General features: G+C 55.3%; 2 protein-coding genes across 6 annotated transcripts in view; one reads left to right on the top strand and one right to left on the bottom strand.

Annotated features, from left to right (window-relative positions):
- ZNF395 (zinc finger protein 395) overlaps positions 1-11,202 on the top strand; it is a 12,561-nt gene extending 1,359 nt beyond the window's left edge. For 3 of the 5 annotated variants that reach the window (XM_021392063.1, XM_021392064.1, XM_021392061.1), the window contains exons 2-10: positions 2,422-2,629; positions 4,421-4,596; positions 4,931-5,043; positions 5,603-5,838; positions 5,926-6,026; positions 6,926-7,190; positions 7,588-7,680; positions 7,785-7,888; positions 8,037-11,202. In XM_021392063.1, coding sequence (XP_021247738.1) covers positions 2,432-2,629; positions 4,421-4,596; positions 4,931-5,043; positions 5,603-5,838; positions 5,926-6,026; positions 6,926-7,190; positions 7,588-7,680; positions 7,785-7,888; positions 8,037-8,148 — 1,398 coding nt within the window. In that variant the 5' untranslated portion in view covers positions 2,422-2,431 and the 3' untranslated portion in view covers positions 8,149-11,202. The other 2 variants (XR_002436958.1, XM_021392062.1) reach the window with 2 other exon arrangements.
- PNOC (prepronociceptin) lies at positions 13,602-18,059 on the bottom strand. Its single transcript, XM_021392816.1, has 3 exons — positions 17,905-18,059; positions 17,507-17,642; positions 13,602-14,749 (listed from the first exon to the last, which is right to left on the bottom strand). Exons 2-3 carry the CDS (start codon positions 17,624-17,626, stop codon positions 14,291-14,293), a joined length of 579 nt encoding a protein of 192 aa, XP_021248491.1. The 5' UTR covers positions 17,627-17,642; positions 17,905-18,059; the 3' UTR covers positions 13,602-14,290.

The raw sequence follows: 19,603 nt of genomic DNA on the forward strand, positions 1-19,603 counted from the left end.
ACACGTGCCCCGCCCGGTGCCTCCCTCCGCTGCAGGCCTGGGCACACGCTGCCTGCCCTCGGCAGTGCCGTTTTGCACGCTCGCATTGCACGCTTGTACACACTTGCACACGCATGCACACCCATGCAGGCGCGCGTGTGCATGCACGCGTGCACGGCCACGCACGTGTACCGTTGCATGACCACGCACGTGCATGACGCTTGCTTGCACACCCTTGCACGCGCACATTTGCACACCTCTCCCGCTGCACCCACGTCCCGCTGCCTGCACCGACGCTTCCAATTGCGCTCGGCCGCTGCCGCCTTTTCCTTCCTGGCCGCCTTCCCGCAGCGCCAGCCCGGGGGCCCTTTCCCGGGGGAAGCCGCGCTGCGCTCCTCCCTGCGCCGGAAAGTGCATTTTTAGGCCTCTTCCGAAAGTGTTTTCCTCGGGAATCACCCCGCGGGGCTGCCGTCCGCCCGCGCTCCCCACGCACTTAGTTTACTTTTGCAAAAGAATATCGTCGCTCCGCTCCATTTGGAGAGGGAGGAGGAATTTGCTGTCCTGGCCGGAGTTGCTTTATGGGTTTTGTGCTCCGCGTCCTGGCGCTGCACCAAGCCGTCGCCTTCCCGCTCTCAGGAGCTTTTTTTTTTTTTTTTTTTTTTTCTTTTTCTTTTTTAAACAAAAACCCAAACTTTGCAAATCGCTCCGTGCAGATATCTGTTTCCCGCCCGTGCTGCCGCTGTGCTGCGGTTTGTCAGAGAGCTTCGGGTTTAGAGGGGGCTTTTGGAAGCTGAGCACAGGCTGGGAAACTCGTGTTTTATTATCACTTATTGCAGCACTTCAAGGCTCTTAAAAGGTGGATTTTATGGCTTGCTTTGCTGATCGGTGGCAGGAGCTCAGCTGCGTTTGAGGGAACCTATTGGCATCTGTTTGGGGTTTTGGTTTTTTTTTTTTGCTTCTTTTTTTTAGTTTGTCTGAAAAAGGAGGAAAACTGGGCTGTGCTGGAATTGCTGTACATGCGTGCACATGCACAGTGCACGTGCATGCACACGGCACATATGCACATGCACAGAGACACACGCATGCATGGAGCAGCAACCTTTCCTGCCATTTTCCTGCACACCTGAAGCGAGCAGCGACCGGGGCTTTGCTGCCCCAGACCTTCCCCTCTGGCTAAACGAAGCTTTCCTTGTTTGCCAAACGCCGCCACCTGCAAAGTGCCTCCTTTCCCCGGGCCTTGCTCCGGTGCTGCCGTGCGCGGAGCTGGAAACTGCAAAATGCACAGCCGGCATGGAAGCGAGACAGAATTTGGGAGCGGTGCCGGCGCTGACCCCTGCGGCGCATGATTGCAAACAGCTGGGAGGACTCGGGGGCAGCTCCGCCGGCGGCAGACGCAGCGCCCGCTCTGCTCGCTTCGCTGTGTGCTTTTTGGAGCGCTGCAACGGGATCTGGCCTTCAAAGGCCACGGGGTCTACGGGAAGCAGATGGGATGCCAGTATTTTCAAGGGATTTTGGGGTTGTGTGTTTTGCTTCTCCTGGTTGCAGCCGTGCTTCTCTGCTCCTTTCTGCCCTGAGGAGGGCATTGCCTTTAAATCCTTGCATCCACCGTGAAAAAGCTGTCCCAGCCAAGCGTTTCTTGCACCGTGCAGCAGCAAGCACCAGTGACTGGATCCTGCTCATTGGCAGGGGGTTTGCAAGCGTGAGGCTTTTGGGGTGCACCTTGAGATGGCAGCTGGGAACAGGATGGGGTGAAGGAGTTCTTGCAGTGAGTGTGTGGGCTTGTTAGCAGAGCCATGCTAACCCAAACAAAGATGGGCTAGAAGTTGTTACGAAGGAACAGTTGAGGCTCAAATGCTCCAAAGTTTTCATTTTTAAACAAATTGTGGTAGGAGGGAGCGGCTGTTCCATTGGCTCTGGAGGTTCTGGGTGCGAGGTGCCAGCTTGCAGGAAGCTTCCAAAAGCCCCAAGAAGGGCAACGGGGGGCCGAGGAGGGCAGCAGCTTGGGCTCGAGTTGAGGTTGGAGAGTGGTTGTGCCCCCCATGAGCAGAGATATGGGGGCAAAAAACAGTATGATGGTATAGCAAGGTGTCCCCAGTCTCCATGCTACGTCTTTATAATGGAGGCACCAAGGGAAGGCCCCGGTGGGAACTCAACCCTTTGCTCCCCTTTCTCCAAAGAGGTTTTAACGATGACCCTAAGGATGAGAGCCATGGGACAGGGGTCGCAATGCCACCATCCCCACGTGCCCGATGTGGTTCCGCGGAGACGCCGTGGAGGTGGTGGAGCAGCACAGAGTTGTGACTTGGGCTCCCAGGGTGGCAGTGGAGAACTCACTGGGTTGAGTTGGGTTGGGTTGAGTTGGGTTGGGTTGGGTTGACGGTGCCGGTTGAGCGTTGCAGTCCTGTGCTGGTGGTAACGTCGCCGTGTCTTTGTCACCCGCAGCGTGGCCGCGATGGCGAGCGTGCTGTCCAGGCGCCTGGGGAAGCGCTCCCTGCTCGGCACCCGAGTCTCTGCCCCCAGTGCTTTGGCTGACGGGGTGCTGGCAGCCCCCCAGATGCACGCCGTGCTGCCGGACGACGTGTCCTGCCCGCAGGCTGCAGAGGAGAGCGGCCGGGCACCGAGATTCCTCAGCCCCAACCCCCGGCAGCAAGTATGTAAGGAGGCTTTTGGATGTGGGATGTGCATTGGCAGGGGGAGAAAACTCCTGGGGCTCCTCCTAATTGTAGCTTCAGGAGGGATTTGTAATGAGGGAGAGCTGCTAATGGGTTGGTGTTGGGTTTGGAGTGTACTGCCTTGAGCAGAGATCTATCTCTTGCCTCCAATCCTAGCCAAAAGTGAGCGTCCAGTGAAGGCCAGACACTTCTCAGTGGTGTTCCCCAGTCATTTGAGGCTAAAGGAGACGGTTTTCATGCGCCATTGTCTCCTGGTGGACTTCTCTTCCATGAGCTTATCCCATAACCCATGTTGATATCGGCACACCAAGGAGCCCCCCAGCTTTGCTATGTAGGTGTTGAACCCCACGGCATCTGCTTGAGCTTCAGAGCTTTTACACCCCAGTTGAGGGTCCATGGGTAAGAGGTCTGGAGACCCTACTTGGGCATGGTTGGTGGCATGGACCTACCCAGTGAAGCAGCTCTTAGGGAAGATTGGGGTGCTATGGATCCCCCCAAATACCTGTCCAGTCCTGCGGGTGGCTGTGCTTCGGCCTCATGCTGCCTGGGGCGGGGAGCAGCGCTCGTTCTTGGCTTCTACTTGCAGAGCTGTAAAAGCTGCTGAGGGCAGAGCTTGTGAAAGGACGAGTAAATAAGGCTCCTGTTCACTTTTCTGGCTCCTCCTGTGCCTAGCACCATGCTGCGGGAAGGGCAGATTCCTCCTGCCCTGTGTTTACGAGCCACAGGACAGTGAGAGCTGTTTTCTCCTGTGAGCTCCAGCGCAGAGGATTCTTCTCACTTGCTTTGCTGCTGGAAATGACTTAGAAATAGTGTGTGTGACACAGCTGGGATTTATGTCGATGGCTTTGCGGAGCCAAAGGAGATGTCACCTCCCTGTGCAGTGCCCCGCTCACAGTGGCAGGTGGTTCACAGAGAAGCCTGGCCTCTTACTTTTGGGGAGCACTGGATAAGGGAATGTGGATTTTGGAAGCTGTGAATGAGATCAGACTGATCTGGCTCTCACCCTTTTAGCCTTGGTCCAGCAGCTGTGGCTTTTTCCACCCCATTCTTTCTGCTGGATGTCTCACCTGGGATGGTCCCGTGTGCTTTTTTCCCTGATCAGAGTACAGGTGCCTGTGTCCGTCCCATGTCAGCTTCTTCGTGTGACACCCGGAGCATTTCCATAAAGAGATGCTCCTGTGCCTATAAATAGCAGGAGACACATGTAACGTCTTTGGACACAGATAGATTTCCATGAACAGAAATAGGCTCATGGGTGGTAGTGCTGGAAAACAGCCCACGGGAGCAAGGGAGCCACTGTGAGAGAGGAGCAGGTGAGGTTTGAATGACTCCTGGCCATGAGAGCTGTGATGGGAGGAACTGGGATGTGACTTTAGGATCACTGCACCCAGGAGACCTCTGTTCTCCTCTGGCTTTTCAGCCTCTCATCTGTGTGCTTTCCCAGGGTGCGTAATAGTAGTGGGCATCCTTGCTGCAAGATGACACGCAGGCAAAGCAAAAGCGGGTAGATTCATTGGAGAAAAATCCATCCAAAGTCGTGATGCTAAGAGAAACAGCAGAACGTGGGATTGCCAGAGTTGGGGAGCGTGCTCCATGGGCAGATCTCAGCAGCGGGGTTGGGATGAACGCTGGCACCCCACTGGTGTGCTGGGACAGCTCTGGGACAGCCTTCATCCCCCAAATGCCCTGCAGTATCCTGCAAGGAACCTGAGCGGTGGGGTTGTGTGTCGGGACGCAGCAGCTATAAACCTTCCTTGGCCATTTTTCAGGTTCTTGTCACCTACAGCGGGCAGGAGTGCACAGTGCTGCTGGAGCAGCGCGACCCGCCCAGCGACAAAGTGAAGGTGCTGCAGCCGGAGCAGGGCTTGCACACGTGCTGGGGGCTGCAGGACGTGCCTGAGGCGCTGCAGAGATCTGTGTCCAGCAGCATTGATGTCCCCAAAAGGTTCGTGCCTGGGGCTGGTAGTATCTCGGCAGGGTGGGAAGGGGCTCTGCGGCGCTCACGCTCGGTTTTACATCGACAGAGTGAGGCAGCGGGGATATCTCCGCCTTGCCAGAGCGTGGGTTATCCAGGGAACGGCCGCATTCGGGATTAAGGGGATTTATTTGCTGCAAATGCTGCTTTAAGGCAAAAAAAAAAAAGACTTAAAGTCCGCAAGAGGGTGGTGGGAGCCTCGCTGCCTGTGTGAGATGTACCGCCCTTGTGCACGGTGGCTCCCCTGCTTTTAACGGGATGTCTGTCTGCTTTTTCCTCCATGCATCCTCCATCTGCGGCGCAGGAAGGCCGACGCAGCTGTGGAGATGGACGAGATGGTTGCAGCCATGGTGCTGACGAGCCTCTCCTGCAGCCCCGTGGTGCAGAGCCCTCCTGCCAGCGAGAGCGGCATCCCCCGTGAGTGTGCGCTGAAAAATAAAAATAACAACACCCAGGAAAAAAAAAAAAAGTGGGGATGTGGAGAAATAAGCTGTGCCCCTTTTTTGCTGGTGGCTTGTCCTCAATGCCAAATAGCAGCTGGGGCACAGGTTGTGCTGGGGTGGAGGTGAACAGGAGCAGTGCTGGTGTTCCTGGAGGAGCCCGTGGTGCTGGTGCTGCTTGGGACAGCCCCAGTGGGGTGACCCTGCTGTCTGTCACCCGCCGGGGAGCCCCGGGCTGGGGAGCACCGCCTGGCTGCTCCTTTTTTTAGAGGCTCTTTCATTCCCAAGGAGTCAAATGGAGCCGAAAGGATAAAAATAGCAGCTGGGAGCCGTGGGAAATGTGCATGCCCCAGTGCTGGCTGTCCCCTGCAGGGTTGTGCTTATGGGGAAACGGGATAAAGCTGGGACCTGGCACCGAGCGGAGGTGCAAAGGCTTCACTTAAAAAATTAAAAACTAGAAGCAAACTGCTGCCATAGTTTTATCCAGCCTCAGGGCTGCTCTGTGGTGACGGTGGCCGCATGTCCCCTGTGTTCAGCCTCACGAGCAGCGTGCGATCCCTGGAAGGAGAGCGGCGACGTCTCAGACAGCGGCAGCAGCACCACCAGCGGGCACTGGAGCGGGGGCAGCGACATCTCCACCCCATCTCCCCCGCATCCCGAGGGCAGCCCCAAGCACTCCAGCGAGGCGCTCAGCTCCCCGCCGGCTGATGATGGCTTCGAGACCGACTCTGACCCCTTTCTCCTCGACGAGCCGGCTCCGCGGAAGAGAAAGGTATTGGAGACCCCAGCACCCCAGGTGCAGCCCCGCGGGGGATCTTGTTGCTGTGCAGGCGGTGACGCAGGCTGTCTCCCCCTCCAGAACTCGGTGAAGGTGATGTACAAGTGCCTGTGGCCAAACTGCGGCAAAGTCCTGCGCTCCATCGTTGGCATCAAGCGGCACGTCAAGACCCAGCACCTCGGGTAAGGGACAAGTTTGCACCTCCTCAGCCCCTGCTGAACCGTGAAATCCGTGCACCCTTGTGCTGAACATGCTTGGGGGCCAGCAGTTCCCCTTCCTTCGGCAAATATCCCCAAGATCAGAGATGCCCTGGTTCTGCTGCACTGAGCTCAGCCATTCTCAGCCACTAGAATTGCTGTCACCTGTCCCCACCTTGCAGCAAGGGAGCCTTGGGCTTTGCAGGAGATCTGGGGGGTTGTGCTTGGACTTCAGGACTGGAAGTTTTCAGAGGCAAGAGCTTGGAGTGCCTGGGGCTGATCTGCCCAGCTCAGGTCTGTGTTAGGTACAGAATTAGGGTGTTGGGAGCAGCTTTGCTGCTGTCTCTTGTGGCCCTGTCACAATTTTCACCTCAGTCTTGCTCATGCTTTTCTACACATTTTCTTCTATGCATTTTTCTCCTGTCTTGATGGTTGGACTTGATGATCTTAGAGGTCTTTTCCAACCTTTGTGATTCTGTAATTGTTTAAATGCTCCAGGAGAGGTGACAGTGGAAGGGCTGTGCTACAGTGGGCAGCGCTGGACTGCCATCCAGTGCCAGATAAACATAGTGGGAAAACAGTCAGATTCTTTATGCTTTTTCCTGATCAGTGAAGCTTAGGACTTTGTCTGCAGCCATGCTAAATGAGCTCAGTGAGAAAGCAGGGGACTTTCAGCAGTGCAGGGTCACACTGCCAGCATTTCTGGAGGTGCTGAGAGATGTTTTGATCTTCCTTCAAAATGCTAAGTGCTGTTACAGAAGTAGGGGCCATGCTGATCACAGCCAGTGTGACGCTTTGGAGTGTGAGAGCTCCAGAGCTGGGCACCCACCTTCCCCTGGCCAGGAGCTGCTTATTCAGTCTTTTCCCCTTTTTCTCCTTGGCAGGGACAGCGCTGACTCTGACCAGCGGAAGCGGGAAGAGGATTTCTACTACACCGAAGTGCAGGTGAAGGAAGAGCCCACACCAGAGGCAACTGCCAACACCAGCCCCACATCCGTGTCCGCCCCCATCATCATCCAGCAAGCCCTGGCCAAGCCGGAGGCTCTGCTGGTGGAGCCGCCGGTGCTGGAGCCCGCTCTGGCCAGCAGCGCGCTCAGTCAGTCTGCACCCAGTTCCTTCTGGCACATCCAGGCTGATCACGCCTACCAGGTGAGCTGGTGCCACCTCCTGCTCCCTTAGCAGATGGGCAGGGGCTCAGGGGCTGCCCGATGGCCGTGGCTCGCCTGCAGTTACGTGGCAGTGGTATGCAACACGCCTTTCTGCCGCAGATAGCCGGGGATGGAATGCGGCCGCGCCAGATCCTGCACCTCCGTGAACCTGGAGACGCCCTACCAGCGGTCCCTGTCCCATGTCCCCTGCCACAGTGGCTCTCCAGCACCACTTGGAGGAGGGATTTTGTGGGGGATTCCTTCCCCGCCCCCCAGTACTCCCAGTTTGAGGGTGCCTCAAGCTGATCTGTGCAGGGAGGAGATGGCCTGCGGGCACATGGGAGCAGGACCCACCAGAGCTAATGCTGACCTCGCTTCTTCCCCATCTCCCCCAACAGGCGTTGCCCTCCATCCAGATTCCAGTGTCCCCACACATCTTCACCAGCATCAGCTGGGCCACTGCCACCTCGACTCTCCCGTCCCTGTCACCGGTGAGTCCTCATCCTTTCTCCCTGAGCCTTTGGGAGTTCCGAGACTCGCTCCTGGCTGTAAACGTCCTCAGCCTTATCCCACGTGGCCCTCAATGTCCCCGCAGGTGCGGAGCCGGTCGCTCAGCTTCAGTGAACCCCAGCCTCCCACGCCGATGCTCAAGTCCCACCTGATCGTCGCCTCGCCGCCCCGCGTGCCCGTGGGCACCAGGTGAGGCTCTCACCGTGCAAAGCGCTCCCTGAGCAAGAGCGCCGCGTTCGTGCGCGTCCACCAAACGATGCTCGAGGTGTAGCAGAGACACAAATCTCTGAAACTCTGCAACATGGGGCGCGTTTTCTGTTTCTCTGCCCCTCTGCAGGAAAGTTCGCGGTGAAGCCAAGAAGTGCCGTAAGGTGTACGGCATCGAGCACCGGGACCAGTGGTGCACGGCTTGCCGGTGGAAAAAAGCCTGCCAGCGCTTCCTGGACTGAGCGTGGCACTGCAGTGCCACCTCCCTCCCTGCTCCCAACCAAGGAGCACTGGAGTCCCTCACTGCTGCACCCAGGGACCTTGGAGGCACCTCCTGGGACTCCAGAAGAGCCCTCCAGAGCTGCGTGTAAATTCCTCCTTCTGTATATTGTACATCAGCTGGGTTTGCTCTTTTTTTTTTGTTTGTTTTGTTTTGTTTTTTGTTTTTTTTTTTTAAAACTTTTTCCAAATCTGTTTTTTAAAACGTGAAGAATATCTCCCATTTGTACAGTTTAAAAACTGGGGCTGGGAGGAGGAAAGCAAAGCCGGTGGCTCGGAGCTCGGGGGACGTTGCAGGTGATCTGGGGACCAAAGAGCTCCCTGCATTGCCCAGGTCAGCGCTAGGATCTCCCGAGCTGCTGCAGTGCAGCCAGGGCGAGGCGTCGAGGCAGCTTCCCCTGTCCCTTGGCTATGTATGAAGTGCAAATCCCTCGTGTCCTGAAAAGGGACGGCGTCCAGAACAATTACAGCTTTAAGAACACGAGGCAGGGCTGGTTCTCGTGGCGGCGGACACAGGTTTCTCTCCTCCTTGCCTCATGGATGTGCTCTTTGCTCGCTTTGCAGCTGGAGCCTGCACGTGTCTCTGCTTCCAGGTTGTCGCTTTTGGAGGCATCCGGGGAAAAAACCTCTTTAATCAGGAAACCTTTGAGAGCTTTTGAAGCAAAAGCAGGTATTCCTTCTCATTTCAGGCTTTGTACATCTGCTTAGTTCCGTGAAAAACTATGCCGTGGCCCTCGCTGCATCTTTCTAAAGCAGGCTGAGAGCAAACGTTTGCAAGTTTGTTATTAAACAAAAATACCTTCCTGATTTCACCAGCAAAGGCAGCTGGCAAGCTGGGAAGACTGGGAAGAGCTTTCCCTTAGCATCACAGTATGGCCCCGCTTTGGCAAACGATCTTAAAAATCTGCTTTTGCACCCCATCAGCAGCAGGCAGGTCTGTGTCCTGGATTTTTTTTTTCCTTCTTTTTTTTTTTTGCTGCATTTTTGATAATCACAGCCCGGAAGGCACAACCAAGAGTGAGCCCCGCACAAGGCTCGAGCCTGGGCTGGTTTTCAGGACCATGGGATGCGACAAAAACTCCCTTCAAAAAGCAAATTGTGTGGCTGGGAGAGCATCGTTCTGCTGCTGGATGGATGCACGCCCTGTTGGTACTGGGGCATAGATGTATCCGTGCAATACTGGTGCTTGTCAACCTCTTCTTGTAATGTTGTCTATCTAAACAGCATCTCGTTGCAGAACCCTCTGGTACCAAACGGGCGGATTCAGAATCGGGAAGCAGGAGCAAAACTCCCCCAGGCTGCATCCCCGAGTTTGTCCGTGCAGGTCTGATTCAAAGCCCGTGTTTTTTTTTTTTTTTTCCTGGGGAGCTTCCAGCTCAGGATCACATCCCTGCTGGGGCTGCGTCAGGCTGCGATGCTGGGAAAAGCCCTTCCCTCTCCCATTGGCATCAGCCATCCCCACAGCCATGTATTGCAGGAACGGCTCTGCGGGTTCACGCTCTGCGTCCTGGTAGCAGCGAGTTGCGTCCTGGGGTTATTGCACTACTCAAAAGTAGGAATTTATTCTTGATTTTTATTTTTTATTTAGAAAAAAGAATAGCCCCCCCCCCGGGCATTTGCTACCATTTGGATTGCAGAGCTGGCAGCACCCAGGCTTGCTACTGGTCCCTGCAGCAACGCAGGCGGGTTTCTGTGATGCTGAAGGCGCAGGTCGCTCTCTGTGGGCTTGCCACAAGCTGCATTTTCCCAAATGTTTTTAAGAGGCTTGAAGCATCGCTCAGAGTGTGGAAATAATAATGAACAAGAAGGGTTTTCGTTGTGGTTCCCTCTGACCTTGTGCCTTTGCTCCCACGACTCAGACCCAGAGGTTTTCCCTCCCTGCTTGTCTTGCCCTTTCTGCCCCATACAGAGTGGCCCCGTTTGGGTCCCCGTCGCTCAGGAAATGCCACACAAGCCATGTGGGGGTGTCACCCCCCGGGGCTTTGCCCCCCAGACCAGGGTGTAGCGTCTGACAATCCTCACTGCCCCTCCTTCTGAAGTAAATCGTATTTTTTTTTTCACTGATGGGAACTTGAATTTCCGCAAAAGGAAGCGGAAATCACTTGCTGCTTTCCGACGAAGGCGGCTTTTATATTAGGAATAGGGAGAACAAAGATAGGAATGGTTCCGGAGCGAGCAGCGCGCGCAGCGTGCTGGATCCCCGGTGAGTCGAGGGCATGGTGGGACCCCTGGAACTGGGGGGTGCAGTGCCTCCCCCCGCAGCCAATAGCACTTACAGCCCCAGGGTCACGCTGCGCAGGGCTGTGCTGTGCTGGTGGTGTTGTCCCAGGGGCACGCACAGCTCGTTTTCTGGGGGCTTTTGCGGTACGGATTCAGTGGGACAAAATTGTCCTTTCGCTCTCGGCTTTCCTTTTTTTTTTTTTTTTTCTTTTTCAGTTTGGGAGTACTTTGGATTTTTTTTTACACTTTAAAAGAGGAAAAAGCTTGTATCTCTGCAGCAACGACGGCAGGCTTTGCATTGTTTGTCAGGCTGGCTGGCGTCCGATTTCTTTGTGGGGTTTTTTTTTTTTTCTCCCCTTTCCCATCTCTTTCCTTCGCTATTTCTCTACAAGCTTCCAGTCTTGGTCTCACCAAACTCCAACCCCCACCGTGGGTAACCCCGACTACAAGCTCAGCTTGGAGGCTTCTCCCACTCCAGCTGTCTCCCGTGTGTATGTATGTAAATAGGAACCTCTTAATTGGGCACTAATTGGAGGCTGCTCTCCTTTTCCAGCCCCGGTGACACCCCGCTGCTGGCACCCAAACTGAGCACAGGGTGACCCCGGGTGATGCTCGGGGTGGGTGACGGTGGTTGGTGGCACGGGGAAGGGCTCGGGGATGCTCATCCCTGTGCTCCCGCAGGCCCCCGCTGCCCGGCCGGGCTGGGAGGACAAATCTTCTGTCTTGGAGCTTTTCTCGGCTGTCTTCCAAGTATTATTTTTATGGTTTAAAAAAAAAAAAAAAAAAAGTGAAAAAAAGAAAAAAAAAAATTTGGGGAAAAAAAAAAAAACACAAATGTGAAATGTAATTTTTACAGCAGCGATATGAAATATATTTTATAAGAAATAAAAAAGAAAAGTTGCCTGATAGCTCGCTGGCTCTGCCTGGTCCTTGCAGCGCGTGTCCCCCCCGTCCCTTGCAGTGGAGGTGTTGGCACTTTGTGCCCTGCACGGCTTCATCCCCGTGGCACAGCGGCTCGTGGCACCACTAGGTAGCAGTGTCTGCCCACCGATGGCACATCCTGCCTCTTCTGTTGCTTTTCCTCCCCAAAAACTCCGCTCCATCAAGTTTTGAAGCCGGATGCTGCGGGGAGAGGTGGGTGCGTACAGAGCCTGGTGGGTTTCTGACCCGTGTCCTGCTGCAGGGGCTGTGCAATGCCCTCGCAGTGGCACTGCTGGGCTCAGGAGCTGCCTTCTGGTGCAAAAACCCTGAGCAAGAATTCCTTTTTTTTTTTTGCACAAGGAGGTGGAAAAGGGGGAAAGCTGACAAGAGCCAGTCCCATCAGGGGACTCGGGCACCCCTGTTTCCAGCCCCTTGTTCCCATTGGGAACAGACACAGGGCGGAGCTGGAGCCTTGCTGGGACCGAAAAGGGAGGCTGGCATCGTGTGGCACCTGCAGGGGACAAATGCTGCCTGGCATCTGCACCCGGGGGCACTGTACAAAGCCCCCAAGAGCCCCTCCTGTGCTGCAGGGTGGGGACATCGCTGAACTGAGCTGCCACACTCTCAGCCCAGACCTTGGTGCGTCCCCGCTGGATTATTTCCAGCTTCTTTGGGCGCATCCCTCCCTGTCTTAAGCTCTTTTGTTGCTCTTTTATTCCCCTGTGTACCCCCCCCCCCCCCACAAATCCATCCCTTTTTGAGGGACAGGGCCGCCAGGCACGCAGCCCCCCCGCCACGCTGCTGCAGCCCATGCGAGGGGAGATCTCAGCTGAGAATCATGCACCTTTGCCAAAGAAGTCACATTTTTTCCCCTAAAAAAGTGGGGTTTTTTTCCCAGCTGAGCCCCCAGGAATGGCCGCAGGGCAAGCGCTGACCCAAGTGACGGTCGCCAGTCGCACTGATATCGTAGAAACAGTAAACTAATTTATTAATCCTTTTGCTATGTACAAGTTTAATGGAGAAACCTTTGTATGAAACAATTAAAAAGAACAGGGGGGGGAGGGGGTGAGATTTTTTTTTTTTTTTTTTTTTTTGCTTGTTTTGTCACGTGGGGTTTTCTCGTCATTTTCTTTCCGTGGGGTATTTTATTATTGTTATTATTATTATTACCATTGTTATTTCGTACAAACGGCGGAGGGTGAGACCCGGGCTCCGGTGCTGGGACGGCAGCGGGGACGCGATACATGCCGGGGGGACGCGACGGGAGCACACGCTGCGATGCTGAGCAAAGAAGTCAACCCCGGAGTCCATAGAAAACCTCAAGGAAAGCACTCAAAAAATAGTAATTACCAAAAAAAAAAAAAATTGTATTATTTTAAATGACCAAAAACAAAAACAAAAAAAAAACAAAAAAAACAACCACGTTTCCAGGTGCTTTCTGCCCAGCCCTGGGTGCTGGATCGTGCTCTGCTCCCTTCTTGGGGACCGAGCCATGGTGGGATGCAAACCCCAAATGCTGGGGGTAAATCCTGGGGGGGGCCCCGGGGGGGGCACATGATGCTGGGAGGGGATGCCCGAAAGCCATTTGGGGGGGGTGTGGGAAATAAAACAAAACTTATTGAATCACTATTTTCCCCACGTTGGGTGTTCCCAATGGCCAAGCAGGGCGCCATTTTTGCCAAAATCCCACTTTTTGTTGTTCTTTTTGAGGGGTGGTCCCCCCCCATCCCCCACAGTCCTCTGCCCCACTCCCCACCCCGCGACTCCTCGCTCCGGCGGTGGCCTCATCCTTTCCCGTCCTGGCTTAAATTGCACCCGGTTGGCTGCTCTCGAGAAGGGAGAAAAATGATTTCGGGACGCGTGCGAGTCTGAAGCGCTTTGGGGTCCGTCAGAGAGAGGTTGGAGGCTGCTTGGGTGGACAGGAGCAGGGTTTAATTTTGCCTGTGCCTGGCGGAAGGTGCCGGGACGCGGTGCCGGAACGCTACAAAAACAAAAACAAAAACAAAACAAAACAGAAAAAAATAAAAATAATAATAAAAAAAAATATATAGCAGCTGAAAGCAGTGCGAGAGAGGGGCCGGGATGCTCTGTCCCGGGATGCTCTGCTCTGGGATGCTCTGCCCCGGGGGCTGCAGGGCTGGGGAGGAATCCCCTGGTTTTAGGGAGATGCTTCGCAGCAAAAAAAAAAAGAAAAAAGAAAAAAAGAAAAAAAAAAGAAAAAGAAAAAAGAAGGGGAGGAAATTAAAAATTCCACTAAATTCCAATGTTACGGGGTGTGGGTGGGTGTGGGGTAGGCGAAGTGGGGGCTTGGAGCATTCCAGCACCACTTCCTGGGGCCAGGAGGATGCTCCCTGCTCACCGCTGGGTTTGGCCAACACAATGCTTTGGGGAAGAGTCATCTCATTTATAGACGCAACAGGTTTGGTTTTATTTGAGGGTTTTTCCTGTTTTTTTGAGGGGGAGGGGGCTGAAACATTCTGCACACCTTTACGGTGTTGGGGACAAAACCCTTTTGCCTAACATCCCAAGGTGACCTATGGCAAAGGGACTTTTCTGGGGTGTCACTGAGATAGGGACTCACTGCCCAGCCTTGGGGCTTGGTGTTTCCAAGCCATTTTTAATATTTTTTTTCCCCTCCATTTTTAATGCGTACCCATTGGGAATGGGGAACGTAGCGCTGGAGCATCCCAAGATCCAGCATCACCATTCAGCAGGGCAAAATCGGCATCATTTGGGCAAAATGCGCCAACTGGAAAAGCAAACGGGGCAAAGGATGGGTGGGGGCCGAGGGGGTAAAATTGTGGTATTTTGAGGGTACAGTGGAAAAAAAGAAGAAAAACCAAACAAGCAGCCATCGCTTCCTGGAGAAACCCTTCCTAACGGAGGTTTTGGGGTTGGGGCGGGCAATGGATTGACTTTTTTGGTCATGGCGCGCGTGTCCGTGGCGCGGTGCCGCGGGGCCGGCTAGATCTCGTTGTGCTCGCTGAGGTCGCCGGCCATGTCGTACTCACTGGAGCGGGGCGACATGCCCAGGTACTGCTTCAGGAACTCGCTAAACCTCTTCTGGTTGTTCCACTTCCGCGCCGACTTGCGCACCCCGATGAAGCCCCCGTATCGCTTCTGCACCCCACGGGCCGCCGGCCACGAGCCGCGTGTCCCCCGTGGGAAGCCACCGCCGAGCCGCCGGGAAATGTCCTCGTCCTGCGATGGGAAAGCGCCCGGCGCCATCCCCGCGCCTCCGTCTTCGGCATCCCGGCGCCGCAGCAGCTCGCTTACCTGCAGCGGGCTCGCCACCGCCTCGGCCGGCTCCATGGCACCGAGGATGCCGGTGGCACCTGGACGCGGTGCGGATCGGATGCTGGTGGCACACATCTCCCAGGTGGCCCGCGGCACGGCTTCGCCTTCGCATTCCAGGATGCAGACCTGTGAGGGGAGACGAGGGGATGGCTTTCAGATCGTAGAATCCCAGAGTGGTTGGGGTTGGAAGGGACTTTGAGGTCCCACCCAGTCCCAACCTCTGCCATAGGGACACCTCCCATAGACCCAGGTGCCCAAAACCCCATCCAGCCTGGCCTTGGGCGCTGCCAGGGATGGAGCACCCACATCCTGTTCCAGTGCCTCACCACCCTCGTTGTGAAGAATTTCTTCCTTGCATCTCATCTAAACCTATACACTTTCATTTTAATCTATTACCCCTTGGATTGCTGGGCTTCTCTCCACCTCTAGCCCAACCAACATGCTGGAAAACACCATAGAAAGGCATCAGCAGCACATCAGTTCTTACCAGTCACCATTTGGTCCCAAATTCAGGATTTCAGCCACCCCCAGGCTCCCAGAGGTGATGGAGATGCTGGGGAGCTGCTCCCACACCTACACCGTCCCCCACGCCCCTTCCCCACTGCCAGCCTCATTCCTGTCCCACCTCCCCCTGCTGTGTGCTGTGGGGTTCTTCAGCCAGGCATGAGTCCCAAAATCCCCGAGTGTGCCATGGGATGGCGGAGGTGGGAAGGGACCTCTGGGGACCTTCTCCAGCATGGGAACCCCAGGCAAGTTGGGGTTGGGATATCACCAAGGATGGAGACCACAGTCACTCAGCATGTGGCCATCCTCACAGCAAAACCACGTTCTCTTCTGTTCTGGTTCCCTGTACTCTCACTCCAGACCCTGTGGTGGTGAAGAGGAGTCTCACCAGTGCTGTCACGGGATGGAATTCAGGGGAAGCCAGTAGTCTTGCTGCAGAGAGCAATCAGGTTGGTTAAGCATGATTTCACCTTCATAAATCCATGCTGGCTGATCCCAGTGGCCTTCTTGTCCTTCATGCGTTTGAGAGAACTCTCCAGGATGACGTTCTCTGCCATCTGCCCCAGGATTGCTGTGAGGCCAACCAGCCCCTGGCTTCCCAGATGTGAAGAGTGAGTTTGGCGTTCCCTCAGTCCCTAGGGTCACCACATCCCTTCAAAGGTCACCAAGAGTGACCTGACCATGTCATTGGGTTTCCTCAGCACCCACATCCCATCCCTTTCCAAGAGCCAACTGGGGAAACCACCCAGGGGAAACCATCCAGGAGAAGGTCCTTGGAGAGCCAAACTCAGTGAATATCCCAAGAAGGTGGAAATCCCAGAAGGGAGGACTTCTCTTCCCTTTTCCTGCAGTGGTTCCATCTCAGTGTTTTCTTTGCGAGCGCTTTGAAACTCCTGATGCCAACGTGAGGAACATGTTGGTGTACATCTCACAGCTCACAGGCCATCTGCAAGGCAAATCACTGGCAGAACCACTCTCTGCCATGGGTTCATTGACTTCCATGGGTGAGATCCTGCAAATCCCAACACGGGGTCTGAGGGCTACAGCTCAAGCATCTGGCTGTGAAGTAACTCATGATGTCCATGCCTGATGCCAGCCACGCTCTTCTGACAAAGAGAAAAAAGAATTGTCCCCAGGTGACTCAGGTCTTGAAAGCCAGCAGCAGTCGCATCACCCATTCACAATACAGCCCCACAAGCATCCCAGGGTCTTCAGCTATTGCCCCGTTGCCTCAATTCATAAGGAAACAGCTTCTGATGTGGCCAACTCATGGTGTTTGGGGCATCCTTGGCAAACACTGCCCAATACTCCTCCACATTCAATGGCAAAAGATGGTGAGGCTCCTTCCAAACGTCAGTTGGCATTAGCATTGCCACCCTGGGTTCGCACCGCCCCTCAGTGGCTCTGGGGACCAGGATGTAGGCTGATCATGCGCATATTGAAGACCTGGTTCCTGGATGGTGCAGGCATGCCAGCCACTTCGGGGGCTCTCCTCTTCTTACCTGGAAGTCACAGCTCGGCAGCCCTTGGAAAACCACTTGGACATTTCCACTTGATGCTTTCAAATTCTGGGGCCAAACACAGGGTGATGCACCCCAAATCTTGCCCCCATTGGGATAGCAATGATCTGGCATTGGGCCAGCTGTAACATTGTCATCAGATGTCTGACCCCCACCGGTTCAGGAACATTTCCCACCCCCAGGGGCTTCCCCCGTCACAGTAAGCCGTGATCTATCACTGCGGCGTCGCTAACGAATAGGCGGTCAGTGCTTCCCTGTGGGTGGAGGGGAATGGGAAGGAAAGAAATGCTCCCGGCCAGAGGCTGGCCACGGCTCAGCAGAGGGGAAAGGAAAGCATTACAGGCAGGAATTGGCTGATTCATCCCTTTGCAGTGTGAAATTTTTGCCGTCACCACGTCTCCCACGGGCTTGACAACCCTGCGGATCACTGCCCGCCCCAAATATTGCATCTCACTGTGCATCTGCAGCCCCAGCGGGGCACGGCGCTGCTCTTGATGGGGCTTACAGGTTTGGGGTGGCCTTTTGGCTGCTGGTGTCTCTGGCAGGGGCATGCGATGGGGATGCCAGCAGGGCAGGCTGGGGGTCTTGAACCCTCCCCAGTGATGTCAGCTCCATCCCATGGCCAGCGGAGCCTTGTCGCCATCACTCCCAGCAGCTCTCCAAGCCAATTTGGGCACCATTTGGTAGACCTTGATGATGTTTGATGACAGCCATGTCCACGTGCATCCATCTCCTCGATGTGCCCAAGGAGAAGAGACAAGGACAGCAGCACCCTTGAGGCTCCTCACCACCCCACAGCTCCCCATGCCCTAACACCGCAGGACCCCAGACCTCACAGTGGGTGTGGGGGGGCACTTACGAGGAGGTCGAAGCCGTCCCGGTAGAAGTGGCGGTCGCAGTGCAGGCAGTCCCCCCGGCAGTCGCCCCGTGCCCGGGCAAAGAGGCAGAGCAGCAGCAGGTCCCAGAGCACGGCCCTCATGGTGACAACGGCAGGGCTGCAGCCAGAGACAAAACCCATGAGCCCCAGCACTACTGCTAAATGGGTTGGAGCAACGCTCACCCCTCCCCAGAATGGGAATGAGCCTCCGTCCCGCCCCCAGCTCCATTTTCCCAGGCTATCTCATGACACGAGTACCAGCAGGGCTTAATTTAGCAGGTGGACGTGGTGAGGTGGCACGTCTCAGGCTGTCCCCAAGCAGGACATCTGTGTTCCAGCAGGGAGGCTGAGGGCATGGGGACAGTGAGGATGGGGCTGACCTTGGTGGCACCTTGGTCCCTTCATGCAAGGCATGTCAGGGCAAGAAGATGGGCAAGATGTCTAAAACCTTCTTCAAGCTCCACCAGCAGACAAGAAATCCTCATTCCCCTCTAAAACCATGACTCCCAGTCTTCTGCCATCATTCTGATGGGCATCCAAGGAACCACGTGCCTGGCTTCACCCCTTGCAGGCGACGAAGACCTCGGTGGTGATGGCAGTGGCTTTGTGACCCGTGCTCCATCAGCATGTTGGGGCACTTTTGGGGGGATTTGAGAGTGGGTTTGCTTTGCTGGACAGGGCTCAGGGCTCATTCCCTGTTTTCCACCAAGGTAGGGGCACCTTGTGATAGAAGCACTGGGGACTGCACGGGTAGTCACGGTCACCTTCGAGCTCAGTGACACAGAGCCCCGCGGAGCCGCTTGTCATTTGCTGGAGGGAAAGCTGATAAGGAGCCAGAATTAAGGCTTAATCTTCGCCGAGTCTCATTAAAACTGGCTGGCGGCGTGAGTCAGAGGACTGGCAGGATGCTCCCGGGAGAGGACAACCCCCCCCCAAAAAACCACTGCAAAACCCCAATATCCCCACAATGCCCCTGAAAGAGGTGTCCCAGAGTCCCCGGGAGGGCTGCAGTGCAGAGCCTGGGGGAATTACTGGTTGGCCAACTGGAAGATGCTATGGGGCAGGCAGGATGCGAGCCCCCAAGATGAGGGGTGAGCACCACATACTGATGCCCCCCAAAAATGCAATCAGCCCATCAGAAGCAGGGCACCTGCCTGGTTTTGGGGGCAGAGGGAGGGATGCGGCATCCTCCGAAATGTCGCTGTGAGCCCCGCAGCCCTGGGGTATGCCAGTATCGAGTAGAATTGTCCTCATTAATAACAGTATTGGGGTAAAAAGGAGGGATTTGGGTGGAAATAGAGCTTGTGGTTCAGATAGCAGCGGCGTCTGGCTCTGACATCAATAACCCGGGAGGAGAGGAGGAGGAGGAGGAAGGGCAGCAGGTGCTGCTGTGATGCGCTTTCATTCATTCGATTGGGGTTGATTGGGTTTTTCTGCAGAGTGTGAGCTTTGGGCTGAAATCAGCTGAAACGGGGCCGCTTGGGGATGCTGAACCTTGTGTTCCCTGGGAATGTTCTCCTTAGGGTTAGGGTCGGTCCCGCCACGTGGGGAACAAGCATGGTGCCCGGAGCTCAGCCAGCCCCAATGATTGCTCTATTTTCTCCTAAATCTCACTCTTCCAGCCCAACACAAGGCCCGATCCGGAGGGCATGGAGCTGCTTCCAGCCCCAAATCCCATTATTGTCCAATGGTGTCCCCCACCAGCACCAGTAAAACACTTCCCCTCCCACTCCACTCCAGCATTAAAATAATGTGAAGTTGCCACCAGCAAAAGGAAAAGCCGAAGGGGAAGGCAGTGCTGCTGACGTGCCCCAAATCTTTGTGCCAGTGGCTTGGGGGGATTGGAAGCAGCCCCCCCTTCTTCCCCGGTGCTCGGTGGAAAAACAAGCGCTTCCTTTTGTTGAGTCCCTCCATCAGGTAATTGGCCATAATTGGCCAAAATTACAGACTGCGGCGAGATGATCAACACAGATGGGGCAGCGACGGAGCGATTGAGAGGTAAAAGCTTGGGCAGAGGGCTGCTCCCTGCATCCGTCCCCATTCATTTCTGCTTTCTGTTGGGGACGGCAAGAATATAAA

The sequence above is a fragment of the Numida meleagris genome, chromosome 3, assembly GCF_002078875.1.
Source record: "Numida meleagris isolate 19003 breed g44 Domestic line chromosome 3, NumMel1.0, whole genome shotgun sequence".
In the NCBI taxonomy this organism is placed as follows: domain Eukaryota; kingdom Metazoa; phylum Chordata; class Aves; order Galliformes; family Numididae; genus Numida; species Numida meleagris.